Source organism: Colletotrichum gloeosporioides (assembly GCF_011800055.1).
Source record: "Colletotrichum gloeosporioides strain Lc1 chromosome Unknown consensus_24, whole genome shotgun sequence".
NCBI classification, from domain to species: domain Eukaryota; kingdom Fungi; phylum Ascomycota; class Sordariomycetes; order Glomerellales; family Glomerellaceae; genus Colletotrichum; species Colletotrichum gloeosporioides.
The window spans coordinates 281,619-303,259 of record NW_025544669.1 but is presented as its reverse complement, the minus strand read 5'-3'; the positions used below and the strand labels follow the sequence as shown (position 1 = coordinate 303,259).

General features: G+C 51.5%; 4 protein-coding genes across 4 annotated transcripts; 2 read left to right on the top strand and 2 right to left on the bottom strand.

Annotated features, from left to right (window-relative positions):
* Positions 1–7,426: 7,426 nt before the first annotated feature.
* On the top strand, positions 7,427–9,282 carry GCG54_00012664 (Dicarboxylic amino acid permease; the record flags this gene model as incomplete). The annotated part of the gene is made up of 3 exons (XM_045412539.1): positions 7,427–7,830; positions 7,904–8,197; positions 8,253–9,282. 3 exons carry the CDS (start codon positions 7,427–7,429, stop codon positions 9,280–9,282), a joined length of 1,728 nt encoding a protein of 575 aa, XP_045267244.1.
* Positions 9,283–10,386: 1,104 nt separating this feature from the next.
* Positions 10,387–12,196, bottom strand: GCG54_00012663 (putative amidase; the record flags this gene model as incomplete). Its single annotated transcript, XM_045412538.1, has 3 exons — positions 10,387–10,534; positions 10,588–11,456; positions 11,510–12,196. The coding sequence occupies 3 exons, from the start codon at positions 12,194–12,196 to the stop codon at positions 10,387–10,389; spliced, it is 1,704 nt and encodes a 567-aa protein (XP_045267243.1).
* A 6,356-nt stretch (positions 12,197–18,552) lies between these two features.
* Positions 18,553–19,743, top strand: GCG54_00012662 (uncharacterized protein; the record flags this gene model as incomplete). The annotated part of the gene is made up of 1 exon (XM_045412537.1): positions 18,553–19,743. One exon carries the CDS (start codon positions 18,553–18,555, stop codon positions 19,741–19,743), a length of 1,191 nt encoding a protein of 396 aa, XP_045267242.1.
* Positions 19,744–20,340: 597 nt separating this feature from the next.
* Positions 20,341–21,153, bottom strand: GCG54_00012661 (uncharacterized protein; the record flags this gene model as incomplete). The annotated part of the gene is made up of 1 exon (XM_045412536.1): positions 20,341–21,153. The coding sequence occupies one exon, from the start codon at positions 21,151–21,153 to the stop codon at positions 20,341–20,343; it is 813 nt and encodes a 270-aa protein (XP_045267241.1).
* Positions 21,154–21,641: the final 488 nt, after the last annotated feature.

The following is a 21,641-nucleotide window of genomic DNA, read 5'->3' as shown; positions in this document are numbered from 1 at the left end:
CTTCACGGAGAGGGGGGAAAGCTGGAGACTGGGGTAAAGGTCCACACTCAACTCTGAGAGGACACGCGCGGGGACGGACACTGGCACTGGCAGGCATCGCGTCGCATCACATCGCATCGCATCGACGGTGTTGCTTCACATCACCGCTGAACATGAGGCGACGGCGACGGAAGCGCTAGAAAATGCATGGAAGCACGCTATCTTAGTGTCTGACAGGGCTTACGAGGGAGCAGCTTTGGGTTGGACCGGCAAAGAGCCCTAAGGCGCAGGGCAAACTCAAACGTTCACGAGAGAAACGTAGAACTGCCCGTCGGTAGCCGAAGAGGTCTAGGCTTGGGGGAGGATTGATGGTGGTGGTGGGGTGGTACCCAAGCCGGTGATGGCTTCATTCAGCATTGGTTCTATGTCCTACACATACAAGCGCAGGGCGGTTGAGGGCAGTAGTCAGAGAATAAACACCATTCACGAGAATCATCGAAGAGAACAGAAGGCGCATCGCAGGGCATGCTCGGGAACGGCAAAAAAAGCCTGCGACGTGATGGCAACGTCTTCACCGATGCGACAAACCTTCGCGGAAGAGCCGTAAACTCAATGCGGCTCGAGATCGCGTTGATAGACGATCAATACCACATCACGTCTCCGAGCAGCCGGGGCCAAGACCATGTTGCCAATGTCCAACGCGGGCGCACATACGAATGCGATGGGGAAGCGATGAGCAGGAATTGACCTCGACTTGATTGCCTCTGTCAAAAATACCTCATCTAACAAGGTCTTGGCGAAGTTGGCCCGGGTCGCGAATGGCGCAATTCCAATTTTCGTCTTTCCATCACCGCCCAGGCACTACGCTGGAAGCGCCGGAGCGGAGGCCGTTTGTTATCGACTTCGGGATCCCGAGTCCTGGGTCGTGGAGAGAGACGCGCGCACATCGTCCCGGCACTGGGGGGACGCCTCGCGGCACCACACCGTCTGGTGGTCTGGTAGGCGGTCGGTCGGTTTGTGGTGACTAGATGGAATTCGTCATGAACCAGGGCGCGCACTGGAAGACGGAGACCAAAGGGTCCTCAACCGCCAACGGCCCCTTCACCGACGCGCGAGCATCACCCCTGACGCTGTGCTGGAGAGGGGCCAACCCAGTGGTTGACCCGCCCAAGATCCCAGATCTCGCACCGCCGGATGGACGTCGGGAATTAAACGTTGGGTCTGTTGAAATGACGAACTGGCGCGTCTTGAGTCGACTGTCGGCAAAGTTGTCTGCCGCTGAATACTGGAGACGGAATGCCGCCGTGGAGGATAGTGATGGAGGGGAAGATGGGGTTCGTTGACCATTCGGTTGACGTGTAAAAGACGCATTGATCTCCAGGCATCATGAGCGATGAACGACACGTTGTGATGGCAGTGCACTTGGCAGACGTCGACTAACACTAACTACCTACGATGGCCCGGCGCATCAAGTCTCAATGAAGCCGTCATGGTTTTCTCAGCATGCTAACCAACCCTGCGAGGTCCTCGCCAGCTGCATACAGTCTACCGGGGGTATTTTTTCCCTATTAGTACAAAATCTGACACTTTAGCAGGGATCGCAATATCTCAACTAGGGCTTCTAACGCTATACGCCCCTACCCTTATACTCTATAGGTTTAATACTCTATTTATAGAGGTATATTACCTCTTCTAGATAATATAAATAATACTAATTTTAAGCTAAGAAATAATAATAAATATATCTAGCTAACCCTAAGAGATATTAAAGCTATCTTAATTATAATCTATATAAGCCCTCTACTTACTTCTATATTTACTTCTAACCTCTACCCCTTATAGTACTAGTTACTAATATATACCTCTATATCTTAAGATAACTTAATACCTACCTTAGCTTTATATTATAAGCTCTCTATATATTACTTACTCTATAGTAGTATATATATTAATAATAATAATAGGCCTATTAGCCCTCTATAGTACCTCTATTTTTAACTCCTTAGCCCTTACTATAAGTACTTTAAGGCTTTAAGATTTAGGGTTCCTACTTACTATACTATTACTAGTAGAAGGGTTAAGTATTACTATACTTATTAATTTAATATTCTTACTATATAGCTCTAGCCTAAAGATTATCTCTCCTATTAATATAGTAATTAAAAATATCTTTTTTTTACTAATCTCTCCCTCTCTATTAGTCTCTACTATACTTATATACCTCTAGCTTTATATACCTAAGCCCTAAGTTATTAACCTCTCTAGTAATAATACCTCTAGCCCTAATTTTAAAATAAACTACTACTCTTACTACTAAATAATATATAATTAATAAGTTAAAATTTAAGTACTATATTATTATACTAGCTTATTATATTATAAGATTACTAATAAAATAGAGGTCTTAATATATTAAGTAGTATATACTTTACTCCTCTTATACTAAGAGGGCTACTATAAAGTATACTAATAAAGCTATAAGCTACTTATTTATATACTATATTACTATAAAATTAGAGATTAAATATAAACTAACCTTATTAACTACCTTATACTATAGCTAAATATTCCCTACTTTATACTAAACTTACTTACCTACTTAGAATAAGCTCTAAGTATTACTATAAAAACTCTTAAGTACTAATATATCCTCTACCCCTACTATATTACCCTACCCTAAAAGATTAAGTAGGCTAAATTAGTATTTATACTATAGTTTACTAGTTTCTTAGAAGAAGATTAGGATTTATAAGTTTAATTAAATAAGATATAATATAATAGTATATTATATAGCTACTAGTTTCTAACTATTAAGGTTAAGGAGGATATTAGTAATTACTCTTTAACCTATATTAAAGCTAATAGATATATATTCTAAGTAGTAATCTCTAGTAATAAGAAGAGCTACTACTTAATATAGGAGAAAGGCTAGGGTTATATTAACTATTAGAACTACTATAAGAAGATAATACTACTATTCCTTAAGTTCTAGTAGTAGAAGTAAGTTAATTTAAGTAAATATAATATTATTTATATATATAATAATACCCTAGCCTATACTACTACCTATATATAAGATTAAGTATAGAAATACTTTAGATATAACCTATTTATTATCTAGCTATTTTAAAATCCTAACTTAAACCCTATTAAATATATATAAGTATAGATAAAGTATTAGATTAAAGAAAACTACTAACTATAGTTTATAAGTAAATATCTATATAAAGTAGTACTTACTATATAAGCTATAATATTAGAAGAGTATATCTTCTACTTAGTTAAGTTAATAAAAAGAAGGCTTAAGAAAGTAATTAAGAAAGAAAGTAACTAAACTAAGTATTAGAGAGTAATATAGAGGGATATAGTTTTACTAGCTAAAACCCCTTTTTAATATAATATATTATAGTATTAAAATTAATATACTAACTAGGCTAGAATATTATAAATCTAGCGTTTTTTAAGGTATTAGTAGCGTTAATATAGCGATTAATAGGGCCCCTAGTTATATATCGCTTGAAGTACCGACAGGCCAGTTTTTTCCCTGGAGTACTGTATGAGAAAGCCTAGGCCACCGTTGCATCGCGTCTTCACGTTTTGCCCGTCTACAGAGGGCAGAAGAAGGCTGACAGCTGAGCTGGAACCTGCTCCCCGTCAGCCCAAGCTGGTGGGAATATGTATGTACGCCAGCGCCAGGGCAGACGCCAGGCGCAAAATCAGACGATGGGCGTGGAATGTGGGAGAGGGCTACACACCCATTGGGAATGGCTCCCGCACGTCAAAAGACGCCAACTGATTCGTAAAAAAACATGAAGGGCTAGCAGGGGACACGCATTCGGCCATGTGTCCGTGTCAGCGACGAACGGTAGGGACTAAGAAAACTCGAAAGCCACCTGAAGCCAACGCCGGTCCGAAGCTACAAACAGTACCAACAGTTGTGTGCGTGTCTGCTTGCTGTCGAAACATTCCAGCCATTGACTTTTGTCAGGAGTAGACAATCTGCCCGAGGCCATCGCAAGCCATCCGGAGTGGCCCTTCGGCAGTCTAAGCCAAGTGCGGTCAAGGGCGAGGATAAGCTCGGCCAAATCCATGCTCTGAATGCCCACTCGCCTGTGAACAGGGGAGGGGGCCCGTCATGTGGAGGAGATAAGGACCTGCTTATTTAGGCCAGAGATAAACGTCTTGGCGGGGAGACGATGGACGCCTCTGAATGGACGAGGAGAAGCTGGGAAAGTGATGGGGGAGGGGCAGGCAGGGAAGATGGTGGCAGGGTGGCGGAGCTGTGCGAGGTGAGAGACGCATCCTTCGTTTCTAGAACGCAAAATGGAATCCTCAGGGACGCTGATATTATCAATTCATGTTAGTGGCAGAGGGTGATTAGGCCCTCAAGTCATGTACCGCCATCAGCTGGACACCTAACAGTTTCGCATAACGAGTACGTACGACATAGATGCTGTGTGCTCCAGTTGGTTGCACGAGTCCAGTGTCTCTCTTTGCTGCTGTGTTTTGACGGTGAATACAAACATCGTGACTCGAGCACCTAGACCCAGACCCGCGAGGCTCTCGCAAAGGACCCTGAGATATGAGCTGAGGCTGTTGGGCATTCTTTCGGTGAGACAGGCCGGGAGAGGCTGGGAGGCGTCCAATCGCGGCCCCTACATCTGCCAGGCGTTTCTGCCCTTTTCATCTGTGTTGAGCAACAAGCAATGCCTAGCTACGGGATGTTCGAGGCCACAAGAGCCACCAAGAGATGGACAAGCCGCTCGTGCAGATGCGCCAGGGCACTTTTCCACCACCCCAAGCTCCAGGAATCAGGGCCAATGCAGCCACTTTGGCAGACGGCTCTAGCCTAGGCTGTGAATGACCTGGTCCTCTGTAGCCTGTAGCTGTCCGTGTCAGTTTACTTACTTTCAGCGCCAATGTCACTGGATGAACGGGCACGCCGATATCTATCATGTCTCGTGAACCTCTCCTAGGCGATCCCCTGTTGCTAGGCCAGGTCTTCCCAGCAGCAGCAGCAGCAGCAGCCGCGAAAGAACCTGGTCCAGCGGGAGTCCGAGTGAGTGAAGAGAAGCACTGAGCACTGAGCAGCGAGCGAGCAGCCTTTCTGGGTCAGAGCGTCTGGGGCATGATTGGCAAGATGCTGAATCGTGGCTGAAATATGCCCCCGCAGATTGCCCGAATGAACTCGCATCGCGTGAGCTCTCTATCTCTTGGCTCTCTGTGAGTTGCTGGAGATGAAGACGGTGGTCATGGTGGTGTGTGGTGTGGTGGAGGAGAAGATGGCCCTGGCAACACAACACACCCCGAGGCACTGGAAAACTGCGTGTTGGAGGTGCGCCTTGTCCGGGTCACCCACGCCTCTGCTACTCTAGAAGGACACCTTAATTCAAAAGTGTGATTGCTCTGGCAGGTAGGCTTTCTCCTGTACCGTTTCTTGTTGTTGCACTTTCAGCTGCGCTTCCTGGCATCCGCGCCAGGCTGACGAAATATCCCGTATCTGACGGGCGGATTCGCGTGGTTTCAATGACGGACCGTCTTGGATTAGCGGACAGGACAAGGTTGTTTTCGCTGTTGGAGCCACTAAAATCTGCGATCAGGGAAATCTAGCGAGGAAAAAACCTTCAATCTTCATCCAGTTCGCCCCAGAGATAAGCATCGCATGGTCTCAGCAGCAACTCAACATGCGACAGGTCTCTTTCTTGTGCAAATTTTTCTTGTGATGTTCCCATGGATGAAATGGCAATTCCGTGTCTGCGGGCGCTGTTTGCAGCTCTTCAGAAGGGCACGCCGAATGCGTGCAGCAGCAAGGCATGGAAGGAATCTCTTGCATTTGCCCAATGTCTTGGTGTTTTCTTGGTACCACTGATGGCTGCCCACCCCTCGGCCAGGAGTCCCAGGATCAACTGGAGTGTCTCGCGGCTCCAGGTACTTTGCGTCTTGGTCCTTTTGCTTGTCCCGTCTAAGCTTCTCCCAACTGTCCGTATCACCACGCCAACTTGTGCTGTCGAGACTGGGCAATCTCTAGGCATCTCAGGCACCGCAGCCGGGGTTCAGTTGCAAACTCACGACTCGTGCTCGGCGGTCGACGATACTTGGCGTTAACGAGTGACTTTGTCCGCCAAGTACCACCGCCATCACCACCTGGAACTCTCGAGATGAACAGTGACAGCGCCCCCAACTTTTATCACGCCCACCCCGCACGATCAAGTTTCTTACGCTCTTCTCACCTGCCGTCAGTGTCGTCCGCCAAGGCTGAATGGCGTTGGATGCGCGCCCAATCACCGCCAGAGATATCTGCAGATTACACTACACGACAGACTCCGAACCGTTTTGCCTCTGCCGCCATGATTGGCCGCAGCCACCGAAGAGCAAACCCTCTTCATCCTTGTCTTTGACCAGTGACCACCACCTCCATTCGCCTACCGCACCCCTGCCACGACCCCATCTCTCTGAGCTCTGTCTCCCAGTGCGGCCTAGCTGCTGCCAGACGCCATTCCTCCAAGTCCCAACCCGCTGCCCATTGGCAATTCCCCCTCATGCTCGCGAGAACCCTCGGCCGCCGCTGGCCCAACCGCTGGCCGCAGAGAAACGGGGAGGGGAGCTCATTGAGGAGACACATGGAGACACAACAAGGGGACGTACGCACGTCGCACGCTGCTCACTGTGCCTCCGGTCTGCCTGCTCCAGTCCCCACACTCAAGAAGGAACCGCGAGCTCGGGGCGGGACACTGACTCCATAACGGGGAACATGAACACGACCGGGCCAACCCCAAGAAAGAACCCACAAGAGATAGAGATACCGCAGGCAAGCAGCGAGATAGCAGCCTCCCGCGCTAGCAAGTCAATAACCTACATGTAATACATACAAGTCAGGACCGTTCGGTACCTCGCCGTGGCAGCCAGTCAACCCAACACAACCCGGCGGCGTCTGCAGGGATCGCTCGACGGGGTCTATCTTAGCGTACGACGCCAACCCGGCCGCACCCCCAGTCTTCCATCACCCCCAAGACCAAGCTAGTGTGGCCAGGTTCCAGGTCCAGCCCACGAACCCGCGAGGCGAATTTGGGAATTCAGACGTGAGGTGAGCTCTGCTGCTCTTACATGCGGGAACGGGAGGGACACAGGTTGTGGTGCGGTGCGCCGGATGCCAGTCCCAATGTGCTTCCGTCTCACATGCGGTACACGCCTCTATCGCGTCCGCCCCCCCCCGTCTTCCGTCCCGTCGAGGCGGCACCCAGAACTTAATTAAAGAACCTCCAATCCCCCCCTCACTGCTCGGTCGTGATTCCCTCTTCTCTCCTCTCATCCCTCTCTCGCTCCTTGAGCTCTTGTCTGCCCAATCGAGACCCTCTTTTGATACCCCTCTCCCACAGACAAGAGAGTCTCACTCCCGTGTTTGACGTGTAAGAAGAACCACTACTCGTCGTCTTCACACGTCGCAACCATGAGCGACGGCCTCGTCAAGCGGACGTCCTCTTCGGAGGGCGCCCACGACCCCGAGAAGACGGCCTTCCAGACCAAGACCTACGACGACACCGAGAATGTCCACATCCGCGGTCTCGAGACCAGCGCCGACACCAAGCTGGAGAGAGGCCTCAAGGCCCGCCACATCACCATGATTGCCATTGGTGGCGCCATCGGTACCGGTCTCATCATCGGAACCGGCAAGGCCCTTGCGCAGGCCGGTCCGGGCTCCGTCTTCATCTCGTACACTCTCGTCGGTTTTATCGTCTTCCTCGTCATGGCTGGTCTCGGTGAGATGGCCGCTTGGCTGCCCATCTCTTCTGGTTTCACTGGTTACGCCTCGAGATTCTGCGACCCTTCCCTTGGTTTTGCGCTTGGCTGGACGTGAGTCTTTCTCCTGCCATGTTGTTCCCCGCGGCAACCTTTCGGGCAGAGTGCTAATCTGCGTCACAAACAGTTATTGGTTCAAGTACATCATCGTCACGCCCAACCAGCTTACCGCCGCGGCCCTCGTCATCCAATACTGGGTCGATCGCGACAGAGTCAACCCTGGTGTCTTCATCGCCATCTTCCTGGTCGTCATCATCTGCATCAACTACTTCGGCATCAAGTTCTTTGGCGAATTCGAGTTCTGGCTGTCCAGTTTCAAGGTCATCGTCATCGTCGCCATCATTCTCTTCTCTTTGATTCTTGTCTGCGGTGGTGGACCCAACGGCGAAGCGACCGGCTTCCGCTACTGGAAGGATCCTGGGTATGTGTTGTGCCCGACGCAGTTCGCAGTGTCCCCTCGCTAACATCGTCTCCAGTGCTTTCAAGGAGTACATCGACACTGGTGATGCTGGCCGCTTCCTCGGTTTCTGGTCCTGCATGGTCAACGCCACCTTCGCCTACCTCGGTACCGAGCTTGTCGGTGTCACTGTCGCTGAGGCCCAGAACCCTCGCAAGACCGTTCCCCGCGCCATCAAGCTGACCTTCTACCGTATCCTGTTCTTCTACTGCCTCAGCGTCCTGCTCATCGGCATGCTCGTCCCCTACAACTCCCCCGAGCTCGCCTTCGCCAACAAGCAATCTACCGGTGCCTCCGCCTCCCCCTTCGTCGTTGCTGCCCAGGTTGCCGGCGTCAAGGTCGTCCCTCACATCATCAACGCCTGCATCTGCGTCTTCGTCTTCTCCGCGTCCAACTCCGACTTGTACATCGCCAGCAGAACCCTCTACGGTCTCGCCTCCGAAGGCTCCGCCCCCGCCATTTTCAAGCGCACCGACAAGCGCGGCGTCCCCGTCTACGCCCTTGGCTTCTCTGCCATGTTTGCCCTCCTCGCCTTCATGAACGTCTCCAGCGACTCGACCAAGATCTTCGGCTACTTCGTCAACCTGACCACCATCTTTGGTCTGCTCACCTGGATCTCCATCCTCGTCACCCACATCTGGTGGATGAAGGCCCGCAAGGCGCAGAACATCCCCAACGAGATCATGCCCTATGTCGCTCCCCTCGGCATCTGGGGCTCCTACGCCGCCCTGGCCATGTGCTGCATCGTCGCCCTCACCAAGAATTACGACGTCTTCACCGGCGGCGACTTCGGCAAGGAGAAGTACAAGACCTTCATCACCGGCTACCTCGGCATCCCACTCTACCTCATCCTCATCTTCGGCCACAAGTTCTACTACAAGACCCGCGGCGTCAAGCCCCACGAGGCCGACTTCTACACCGGCAAGGACATCATTGACCGTGAGGAGGAGGAGTTCCTGGCCCGCCAGGCTGCCGAGCAGGAGGCTCGCGGCGGCAAGGAGAGCCGTGGAGGATGGTTCTACAGAGTCTTCGTCTCGTGGCTGCTGTAAATGGGAGAAAGAAAAAGGGTGTTTTACTGTCGTTCTGAATATCATGTCCTGCGAATATACCAAGGCGATTTGGTCCGCCTAGTCATTCCATAGATATCCCAATCTAGACCAAGCATCATGATTTTGCGCATAATAGTTTCGTCAGAATTTGACGGTGAAATCAATGTGATTTGAAAGACGAGAAATGCATTGACACTGCCCTTCGGAGATCATCGGCTTTAAATTTGTTTGTGTCTGTGTTGAGTTAGCGTGGAAAATACTCTCCACCGCACAATGAGTCACATTCATTAAACCTTTATGTATGTGACTAAAACTAGGTTTAACATCAACCCTCCAAGCACAATAGCTCAGGGGTAGAGCGCTGGGCTCATAACCCAGAGGTCCCTGGATCGAAACCAGGTTGTGCTATGAATTCTTTTGTATTTTTGGTTCTCTCTCACAGCACTACCCTTCCTTTTGCACTCTCCGGAGGCTGTGGCTCGATCACCAGGTAATCAGGAAGACTGCGTTTGCTACTTTTACCGCTCCTATTAAATATGTGCCGTTGACAAGATTCTTGCGAACCTGGACCTGGTTCTCATGAACAGCACTGCAATGCTTAGGAGGCATCTATCGAAGCATACCAAAGTTTTCATAGTGGGGGATAAACCTCCAAAGATTGGACGTGGCTGGGCTTGAAAAAGTACAAGAACATGGGCTGCAATGTAGTACGGCGACATGGCGTGACTACGATTGACATCTTTGGAGGAAATATGTACGCTCAACTGTTATTCCTCGTCCGTGAAGGCGGACCTCAGATAACCGGGTCGGTCGTTCGGTGCCTAGTGGGGACACGGGCCGGGGACGGTTCGGAATGTTCGCGGCACCCCTCCTTGCTTCATGAACCTTTTCTTTTGATGAGTCTCTTCGCACAAGAATCCGATTCTATGCACACAATGTGGTTCTGTATTATACGCTCAAATACACAATGACAGAGGTCTGATGGCTTGCCGGCTGAATGCAGCAGGCATTTTCAACGGCTTTGTGGTATCCGTGAGCACTGCAGAATAGAAATACAATCATAATCTTGTAAAGGTAACCCGTTCGCAGTCGGACAAACTTCAATTAATACCCAGCATAGTCGCCAATCTCAATGTTTGGCGTGATGTACGGCTGGACCTTGGACCTGGTCAACGTCCTCTGCTCATAGGCGTACGCCAGCCCGATGAGCTTCGCCTCCTGGAACTTGGCCCCAAGAAAGCTGATTCCGAACCTAACATCTGTCAGTTGATGGCAAAGCGCTTAACATTCCATCGATATACTCACGGAACGTGTGGGCCAGTGTCAACCAGATTGCCCCTCCGATTCTTGATAACCGTTGCATTCGCCGGGTAGAACCCCAGCGGGACCGTCACGACCGGCGCCCCGATGATGGCCGCCCAGGTACTGGAGAAGCTCGTCGGCAGGATCACAGCGTCGAGTTTGTGCCTCTCCAGCGTGCCAAGAAGACCGCCCTCGCCGCCGAGGTAGTTGCTCTCCTGCAGCGCGGCCCAGAACCGCGGGTCTGTGTTGTTGAAGCCCTGCACATCCAGGGCGTCGTCCCAGATGGCCGTGTTGCGGTCTGGGTAGTCCTCAAGACCGAATGACTGCGTGAAATTGCGGACATCCGCGAGGGATGTCACGTTGTTGGGGTTGAAGCTGAGCTCGGCCAGGTAGGCTGCGAGATTGGTGATGAAGTCTGCGTTCAACACGATCGTCTCCGAGGTTGAGTTAGCTAGCTGGGCTGCCGCGGTGAAATTGGCATTGTCGACTATGGTCGCACCGGCTGATTTGAAGACTTCAAGGGCTGCCTCGAAAGCATCAGTCTCCGTGCCGGTGGTGTTGTCGGAGAAGAGCTCTATGGCGTTACGCGGAATGCCGATGCGAGCGCCGCGAAGAGCGTACATGTCGCAAGCGGCTGCGTAGTTGGGGATCTCGCCGTTATTGGGGATTGCAGACGTGTAGTTGTCCTTGGGGTCTGCACCGGCAATGGCGTGGAGGATGTAAGCTGCGTCTTTGACCGTCCGGGCCATCGGTCCTATGGTGTCCTGGTGCTCGCTGATGGGGATCACGAGATGTCGAGAAGTCAGGCCGACTGTGGGCTTGATCCCCACAAGGTTGTTGCGTTGTGAAGGAGAGACAATCGAACCGTCAGTCTGCATGTTGTCAGTTTGAGCTACGAGAAATCATTCACTCAATGATAACAAACCTCAGTGCCCAGCGCTGCGAGGGCAAGTCCCAAGTCCGATGCCACTCCGCTGCCACTCGAGCTTCCACTGGGATCTTGCTGCGGATAGTAGGCCGCATAAACCTGTCCGCCGTAAGCAGACCAGCCGTTGCTGGTATTGTTGCTTCTGTAGTTTGCCCACTGGCTGAGGTTTGTCTTGCCCAGAATGATCGCTCCAGCCTCACGAAGCTTCTTCGCCATAAAGCTGTCCTGGGGAACCTTGGCGCCAACTAGAGCCCATGATCCGGCAGTGTTATTCATCTGGTCAGCCGTCGCAATGTTGTTCTTAATGAGGATTGGAATCCCATGAAGTGGTCCCTTGATGGTGCCATTGGCCCGCTGAGCATCCAAGTCGGCTGCGATGGACGCCGCATCAGGGTTCACCTCCGTCACGACATTCAGTGTGCTGTTGACTTGGCCGATGCGCCCGAGATAGGCGTTCACAAGATCAACACTGGTGAAGAGGCCGTTTTCCAGGCCTTCCGCCAGCTCATCGATGGTAACATCAATGAGACTCGGGAACGGGGTGCCCTTGACTGAGACGAAAGTCAATTCACGAACGTGAGACAGGTGACTGGTCGGCCGACACGCACCAGTCAAGCAGCTCACAATGCTGGCGAATCTGAGCCAGATCAGAGCCACGGCCAGAAACGGCCGCTGCACAGCCATATTTAAGGGTGAGGAGAGGGAGGCAAGTGTCGGCGATTTGGGACCAGCTCAATTGGCTTGGTGTTGAGTGATGCTTCACGGGCTCCTGAGGTTGCTCGGACCATAACTTGGACGCGAGCACATATAAATGCATGTTGATATCCCGGTCAGGCCAATCTCGTCCTGCATGTCTAGCACGGTTTACCGGTGCATCGCGTGGTTTAGTGTCTCTCTCGGCACGGCACCGACAACGGCAAGCAAGTGATAAGCAGTTCCGGGGATCGCGTAGCTTGAGCCGGCACAGACTGATTGCGTCCTCGACCCGGACAGGCAGCTCATTCTGATAAGAGCCGGGGGAGAAAAGTCATGACGTAAATAATTGGGAAGTGGTTCGGTTACATGCAGCATGGGCGGAGAGACAGTTCCTCAGCACAGCTCCATTATCGGTAGCAATTGGATGCAGGTGATTATTGAGCGCGAGAGTTGCACAAAACACCCAGCCAAGTTAGTGTCTTACCAAGCTGATGGGAACCGAGAAGGATCGCGCGGGGAAGAGAGGACTGTACTCCGGTGACTTGCGGGGCAAACTCCGTTGGTGGAGACCGGTACGTACCTCCGGGCGGCAAGGACTCCGGGCGGTGGATTCGGACCAACTCCGGCTCATCTCCGGACACCAGAATCTCGCGGTCGGAACCTTCGGACTGCCTATGTCATCATGGCGAATGGCTCGTGATGCCTTCACTTCCTCACGGACCAGTTTTCCTGCCCTTGTTCATGCTTGACGAGCGTACGTCAGCAGCACCTCGCTCTCGGACGCCATGACATAACCATCTCCAGGCCTTCGTTGACTCGGTCATGCACCTCTGAGAGACCCTTCTTTTGGTAACGAGACTGAGCCCAGAGCTTGGCTAGATCCGATTGGGAGATCATGGACCCATCTAATTGAGCATGTTTAATCCTGAAAATAGCGACATCCGCCGGGGTCTTTTCACACGTGCAACAAACGTTCCCCGCCGAATATGCATATGTGGCTGTGTAGAGTAGGGGGCCTGGACCACACGCTGATTCTCCAAGGGCTCTACTCTCACAATGCTGCGACAGGTCCTTGCCTTGCCGTGGGATGCGTTTCTGCGCGGAGACATCCTCGCGGTATGTGTTGAAGCGGGAAGCCCAATGACTTGCTTATTGATACTGCCGAGATCTCCGCTCCGAGGCGAAGAGATGCGACGGAACAGCCGCGACAGCCCTCAGAAACTCTGTTCGCTCACGACAGCCGCCTCACTCACGAATAAACATACACACGAGATCACAAAGCTCCGAATATCACTGGACCATCGTCGCCGTACCTGCATATGCGCCAGAAATAACATCCTGTCTTTTGATACGCTCATTCGTTCCGCATAAGTCAAGACAGCCTCCCATTATCACCCATCACCCCATGCAAGAGTCCCAAACACCCAGTCTTGGCAAGCCATTGTCGGCCATAGTTGCCCATCCTCCCTCGTTCGAACAGGCGCATGAAACGATTTTCGCTTGGCGTCGATCCCGGTGGGCGCATCCCAAGCCGCTGGGAGAGCACCGTCGGACACACATGAACTCGCACCATGCTTGCCCGCGCACTCATGCACCTCACCTGGGCCACCACACACGGGTCGTGCCATGTTCTGCTGGTCTCCGAGGCACGTCCGTGAGCGGACATCTGCTTTGCCGTCTCAACTGCGAATGGAACTGCCACGGCATCCGCATGAGAACAGGAATGAGCGCCGGTCTTGTCATCTGACTGTCTCCTGTCTGTTGTTGCACTGCGGTTCGCTACGAGATGCTGCGCCTTCTCTCAACGCCATCTGAAGCAACCCACTGTCGTTCCACACGGCAGCTGTCACCGTTGTGAGCACCGCTTGACGTTCAAGGAAGCACTGTTCGCGATTGTGGATATGGGATTGCCAACGACGTGGAGTCGCATCATGGAGTCGACGTCGATTTTGCCTCGTTCGTGACACAAGATTGGCATTGCGTGAGCAAAGGCAAAACTCTGCTTAGAGCCGCAAGCTAATCCAACTATGCTGCCCTTGATCTCTCCCCCTTTCTCCGCGCGCCCGCGCGAGGGACAACGTGGGTTCTAGGACGAGATGGATCCGGGCGAATACAATTTTCTCCCACGCATGGGCTGAGAAGTTTAGTTTTTTCGGCAGACGATGAATAACTTCCCAGCCTGCAGTGGCCAACCAAGACCCAGGCCACGCAGCGCGCCCTCTGACTTCCAAAACGTTTTCGAAGTGGAACTAACACAAACCTAACTTCCAACTATCGTCAGAATCAGGGAAAGGTCGAGAGGTGCAAGGTTCCCGAAGCCTCCAGCTTGCATCGGGCGAAGTCGAACCGCCTGTTGGCTCCCCTCCACAATGACCACCATTCCCCTGCCTGGATGCCCCGGTCGCTCGCAACATCGTGCCCTATGTAAGCTTAAGACCAGGGCTCCGCTTGCCGAAGACTGTGAGGAGCTTCGCCTTTCAGGCACACCACCAATGAAGGGGGACTGAAACGACATCAGATGGGACGAATCGATGTCTCTCGCTTCCTCCTGCAGGAGTTTGCCTATCGTCGACATCAGACGAGGTGAGCCTCCCCACCCCCGAAACACCACAGCGAAACGCCACTTCGCCCGAATAAGTCAGGATATCGGGCGACGCAGGGCAATGCCTTCATCTGCGCTGATCCATAACAAACTCCAATGCAAGGTGATATCCCCGTCCCCGTCGATCCGGCAACATGCGGAGGCGTGAATCCACGCGGGGTCGGGCACTTCGAACCGGTGAACTCTGGCATCTCTCTCTTCTCTGCAGTTGCGATTACTGGTTTCAGAGATTCGCGAGTCGTCCTTCCGGCGAATTTTAATCTGAAATCGCGACCAATCGATCGGCACACCCGCATGTTGGGATAGTGTGGACGACTTCGCCCAAGGTTTGGACGAGGGTAGAGTATCCCTGACAACAATACACAGTCGAGGCCATTCAGAGAAACTACTAAAGGAAGATGGCCCAACCCAATTTCTACTTTGATGGAGCAGGCAGGTCCCTCAGTTCACGCCCACCCCCAAGGCATTGCAGATACGAGAAAATCTTCCCCCACTGAGCCACCAAGCTTGACTTGGTCAAAGGATACTTCATCTCTCTTTCACTATACTATTAGTCAATATTTAGTTCACTCACTACGATGAGGTTCTCAACTCCCCTACTCCTGCTCGCCTCGGCCCTGCTGGTCGGCATCAACGGTGCCCCAGCTGGAACGGACGTTGCCAGAGGAGATTTCAAGTAGGCACATGACGGGAGGCACAGGTTACATAATTACTAACAATATCAGTGAACTCGGTCCCCAGGCCGACATTCCCCAGATCAACGGTCGCGATGTGGCTGCTGTTGAACAGCCTAATGCTGCATTGGCCGCCCGCGGCGGCGACGACACCGAGCTGCAGACCCGGCAGTTGCTAGGCCTGCTCAAGAAGGTCCTCGGCAAGAAGAAGAAGAAGAAGGCGAAGAAGGCTAAGAAGGCCGCGAAGAAGGCTGCGAAGGCTGCAACCCCGGCGAAGGCCAAGGCGAAGGCGAAGGCAACGACTCCTCCAGCCAAGGCCAGCAACCCGCCTCTTCCGGCTGCTCCTCCACCAGCTGCTCCGCCCGCCGCTCCTCCTGCCGCCGTACCTCCCGCCGCTGTTCCAAATGCTCCTCCCGCAGGCGCTCCCAAGAAGGCCTCTGGTGCTGGCGCTGCCAACGCAGGTGCTGCCGCAGCTGGCGCTACTCAAGGTAAACAGCCTCCAGTAAACAACAACCAACCCGCTCCCGTTCCCGCCGGAGCCGTCGCGGCCGGGGCTCTGGTCGGAGGTGGTGCTGCTGGTGCTGCTGCGGGTGGTGTCAAGCCCAAGCCGGGCAGTACCCCCGCAGCACCGAACCAGCAGCCGCCACCACCGGCCGCTGCTCCCGCGCCGCAGAAAGGCTCCGACCCAAATAGCCCGGCTCCCGCACCCCCGGGAGCCATCGAGGCCGGTGCTCTCATTGGCGGTGCGCAGGGTCCCAAGCCCGGCACACAGCCTCCGAAGCCCGGTGTCGCCCCTCCCCCGAAGCCGGCCGGAGCGGCGGGTCTGCCCCTAGCCGTTCCGTCGAGAAATCAAGCCGAGTGAACTTTTGTGTTGACGAGTCACTTTGCGCAGGGAATTGAGTTTAGCGTACACTACGGAGATAGCGATCACACGGGAACAGACAGCTTGGATTCAAATCGATAACGGTCATTTCATTGCTCGTGGGTAATCAATCTAAACCTTTTTACTCGGTAACTCTTTCTGGTGGTTTAATACCGAATTGTGACGAATAAGGGGTTGACGGTGCCTGGTGTGGTATGGGATGGCTTTGGCCGGAGACAGGGGGAAACTTGGTACTGTGTACATAGGTACGATTTCAGAAAATTCATGATTTATGACCTGCGATCGTTGGTCGTTCTAAGCTGTTGGTGCCTCATTGTGACATGGTTGGTCCCTCTCGGTCGTTTCCGGCCCCTGGCTAGCGGAGAATACTCTGAAGCTTATTGCCGTTAAGCAAACTTCTTATGCAGGTTAAAAAGTTTCAACGCCGCGAGGCACGGTTATAAAGTTTGTTCCTGAAGCAGCTTCGTTCTCGTATGGGGTGCGTTGATGCGTGTGGCCATAAACCCGGGCCAATGACACAGCCACATTCGTCGACGAGCCGCTGATTTAGTTTTTCACAATCGTTTTATGAGGGTTACGTACGATCAAGACGGCTCACCACGTCTGGCTCTGAGATCTTCTTCCCGGTATGAGATAGCCCTCGCGAAGTGCAATACTCTCCAGTGGGATGGCTAAGGCCAGACATTCTTCAAACACGGTGCGTTGGGCCAAGCCATCGCGGTTCCACTGTGTTTCCCAGAATGAAAACAGAACGCTCACGACAAAGAAACGGCCGCCGCATCTTGGCATTAGCCACGCTAGCACGAGAATGTTTGCCTATCTACCTAATGCCATTGGGACTGGCGGACATCTCGGTCTCTCCATTTCACATTGTTGCCCCATTCGAAAGCTTCCAGGCGTAGAGTTGGCGCTTGCTGACCACACTAAACACTTTGGCTCTTAGACGCAATGCCATCCTATGATTGTGAAAGGCTCACTTCAAATTCGGCAACCGAGCTGCCTCGTGCGTTTACCACTTTCCGCCGAAAGCCTTCCATAGAGGGAATAATGCGTGCCTCCAAATTACATCATTGGTGCGCTCTTGGATGGCAACGAAGGGGGCGACTAGTTTCCGTATCAAGCTTAAGCTTAAACCAGCACTCTTTTAGGCGATGAAGTTCCGGAGATGTACGATGGCTATCACAAATCAGAAACGTCTAGTTTGAACGTCACAATGAGTGTCGCCCCCAAAAGCCGTAGAAATGACTATATAACATTTGCCAGGAAATCATCCTGAGAGAATATTACGTAGAATCGATTGAGAGTTTTGAGTGACGAGATTTCCCGCAGAAACTAGTCATCTAGTGAGAAATCTCATGAATACTGGGATGGAGTCAGCAAGCACAGTTCACACATCAAGACCAGCTCAGCCGGATGTAGCAACACATATTCAGGCTGTTAGATGTTACGGGACTGGGGTTCAAGACAGGGAAGCATACAGCACAAGCATAAGCTCAACACAACGCTGATCCACACACACACCTTACTGATGAGAGACTGCCAGTGACTCTCTGCATTGCCAGATCCTCCGGCCCCCATGTAAAGACTCCATTCTAGTTACTCGTATTCACCTTCCAAAACGGAACGACTTCAATTCCATTACCTGAGACCTTGGTGAAAGGGCGTGAGACCATGTGTGAAAGACATGCGTACAGGATGAAGCTTTTTGGATACGTGCATCACGTTTGCGAACCCGCCGTTCGTCCGTAAGAGAGCTTCAATAAGAAAGCCCCCCTCACGTTGTTACCACCGGGAGACAAATTCTGAAAGATGTCACCAGATGTGCGGTACTGCAGAACGCTTAATACTCGTATCGAGACGCATGCGTCTCTCCCTTTATGGTGGCATCCGGAGATGGGACAGGCAACAAAGCAATGTAACGACCACTTTCGTCGTAGGGAGACTGCCGTTACACGTCAGCTCCACCAATAATCCCTCATGGAGAAATATTCCGAAATTTCAAAACCCATGGTGAATGAACACTGCATGATACAGAGTCAGCCCCGAGAATCCTGATCAAAAGCTTTGGCTACCCTGTTCCTCTTTCTGCCCACGAAGCCCGAAACCCCACGCTTCGAGCCTCAACGCCATCAACTCCCTGCCTTCAGTGATCTGATCATGATTTTCTCATTCCACAACATCCAGAATGGTCAACGTTAACCTCGCCGCCGGAGCCCGTATTCTAGGGTTTCTCTTCGGGCCAGATAACCTCATCATGCCGTTCAAGTGGTCCCACGATGCCGGCATTCCCGACAAACACATACCAGAAACCTGGGTGACTATTGTCACTGGAGATGGCGCCAACTTGGAAGCGTCGGGTTCTGAGCCTTTCATCTCACTCTGGGACGACGGCGGAAGAAGAATCGGCCAACACTGGGTCGAGGACAACAGGAAGAAGTTGCCGGTTAGCAACGACCCTAATGACAACATCTACAAGATCCCACACACCCAGAATAGAGATCCAATGGCGACAGCGCAATACGTGATGGTATCTCAGTTGTACTCTGAGACCATCTGCATCTCAGCTGTCCAGGTCTCCAACGGCAAACTCAGTGCCACATGGTACGGCGACCTCGCCATGTACTGCGGTGCGAAGTGGTTTCTCAGCCAGCGCAAAGTTGGGGACAAGTACCCAAAATGCGTGTATATGAGTTCTGGCGGTATCGTCGATAACTATCCTCGATCTATCAGCTTCCACGTAAACGACATGCTCGGAACACCTTCCAAGATTCAGATGTACCGCAAGGATCAGCAGAAGTACCTTTGCAGGAGTACTCCACGATTTGGCTGGTGGAGACGCCTCGAGCCAGACGGAACTGTTCCATTCTTCAAACCACCACTCCAGTATGATGTGGACAAGGAGACAGGGTTGGAGGGCTGCGACAAAAGTCCCGAGTTGGCTGTCGACAGAGTCGAATGGGACAGAAGCGTCTACACCAGGCCTAAGATCAAGAGCATCAAAACGATCAAGGAGCTGCGGCGTTCTATCACGGAGCCAGGGCGAAACCACACTGAGAATATTCTCAGCAGGCGACGAGGATCCAACCGCGATCCCAGCCATCTCATCGTGACAGAAGCCGAGGGCCATGAAGCCTCACTTGTATGCAACAGCACAACTTCTGATGGATGGGATGTTGTTTCTCTCAGAGAAGGGAAATATTGCGACATGACAGTCAAAAGGCTGTACGATCTTTGTACTCCAACGAGCGTCGACAATTGTTTTGATATTGAGAGAAAAGTGCTTGTCAGCCGTAGCGGCATCGACGCTCGGGGGACAATGTCTGCTGGTGAAACACTGGAGAAGGCTTACAAAACGACTGAGTATTGGAAATTGTGAGGGTAAAAAATGATGATGACTGGCTTATGATACTTAATTCGGCATCCTCCATATGAGATAGGGACTCATACTAGAACCACGGGTTCTACCTGCGTGTAACGCCACGGGTCTAATACGATCTGAAGATGTGGCAGATGGGCTACTCAAATATCCACAATATCAAGAAGTATATACAGGCTCTCTGTGTCTTGTATAAGCTCATAAATGACCTGTCAGTCAGCAAGTGCCATGAACGCTTTCTATTCGTGAGGACAAGGTTCATATATTCGAGAGATCAAGCTAAACTAGAGTCGTAGAAACATGCTGAAAGTCATTCCAGAGGGTACGAGATTCATCTTCAACGTAATGATAATGAAGGGCGAGAGATATCCTCGACATTCTCGAGAGAAATAGCTGTGTGAGGCTTTTGGCTTGGAGTCTTACTACATCCTCTTTAGAGTCACAATGCCACCGAACGTAAATGAATTTTCCCAAATCTACGTTTATCATGATATCTTCATTCGATGAAGATAGTATGTTGAATCAAAAGAAGATAGGATTCGCTCTCTGCCTGAATATATACCATGTCTGGCCCTTTCTTCTCTTGTTCATTCTTACTTATTGTCCAGGAATGTCATCGTGGTTAGGATCTGCGAAGTACTCCCCCGACGAAGAAGCATCCTCGTCATCAGAAGCGTCATCGTCCAGTCCGAAAAGTAGTTGAGGAAGCAGCTCCCCCCGCGCTCGTGACTCAGAAGCACACAAATCATAGCTAGCCGCGTAGTCACTCATGAAGAGGAACTCTGGGTCTTGGTCCATGTCGTATCTGTCGAATAGGCTGATTGTTGATCTTGGGATATCCTCATAGTTCTTGTGGCTGAAGTAGATGATGATATGCTGTCTTTTGCCAGGGGCAACCCATTCTTGCAAGCTGTGGCCGACCTGAGGCATTCTTTTCACAAGTTTCGCAAAGTTCTTGCCAGGAAACTCGAAGTCTCCATGGCAATAGTGAGTAACAGCAGTGAGCAACTCGACCTCACAGAAGAAGAAGGCGATGAATCGGAATTGAGAGAGCAGCTCCGTGATATCGTCATCGAGATCCGGTACTCTCATATTTGCATTCTGTCTTGCCCTGTAAGCGTCGTCAAAGCCTGTGATCAAGACGACATCTTCTGAGTCATCTCTGATGTTAATGCTGATGTTGTCCATTTTCAGTTGCTCGAGTCCTCGTACTATACTTGCAAACTTCTCGTCGGGCAGAGGATCAGACGTGTCCCATCCCCAATCCGGATCATCTTTAGCAAGTGCTGCAAGATTCATGCATTTAACATGCCACCTTTCGGAGTCTTCTGGGAGTGAAAAGTGAATGAGATATCTTGCCCCATTCACGTCATAGTTGTCAGACCTTGGGAGAGGCATGAAGTCAACCATTGGTGATCATGGAACTTGCTCCTGCACAGTCTTGATGATTTTGAAGTGTCCATTTCTAGAACGAAAACAAGAAACATATCACAAGCTCCCTTCCTTAAATACCTCACGCCGTTCATTAGTGAATCACGAAGATGTTCTTGAACGGTCGCAGCCCAGACAGTGAATCAGTAATACGAGCTCGCGCCTCTATCTTGGTTGTCATGCACTTCATTGAATCACGAACCAGACTTTCCACAGCTCAATCGGAGTTGGATCATTCCGAAAGGGACCGGAATAACAGAATAAACGCCGGAAACACCTTTGAAATCCGGCCAGTTCTTAAAGAGAACAACTTGCGAGACATGCTCTTTTATCGTCGACATACTTCCCGGATCTCTGAAGCCAGCAGAGTTTGATTAAACCTCTCAGCCCATACTGCTGCTGGATCTTTGTCCTTTCGCGACACGTTCTAGCGGCTGATGTAAGTTGTTCCTCAATCCAGGTTCAAC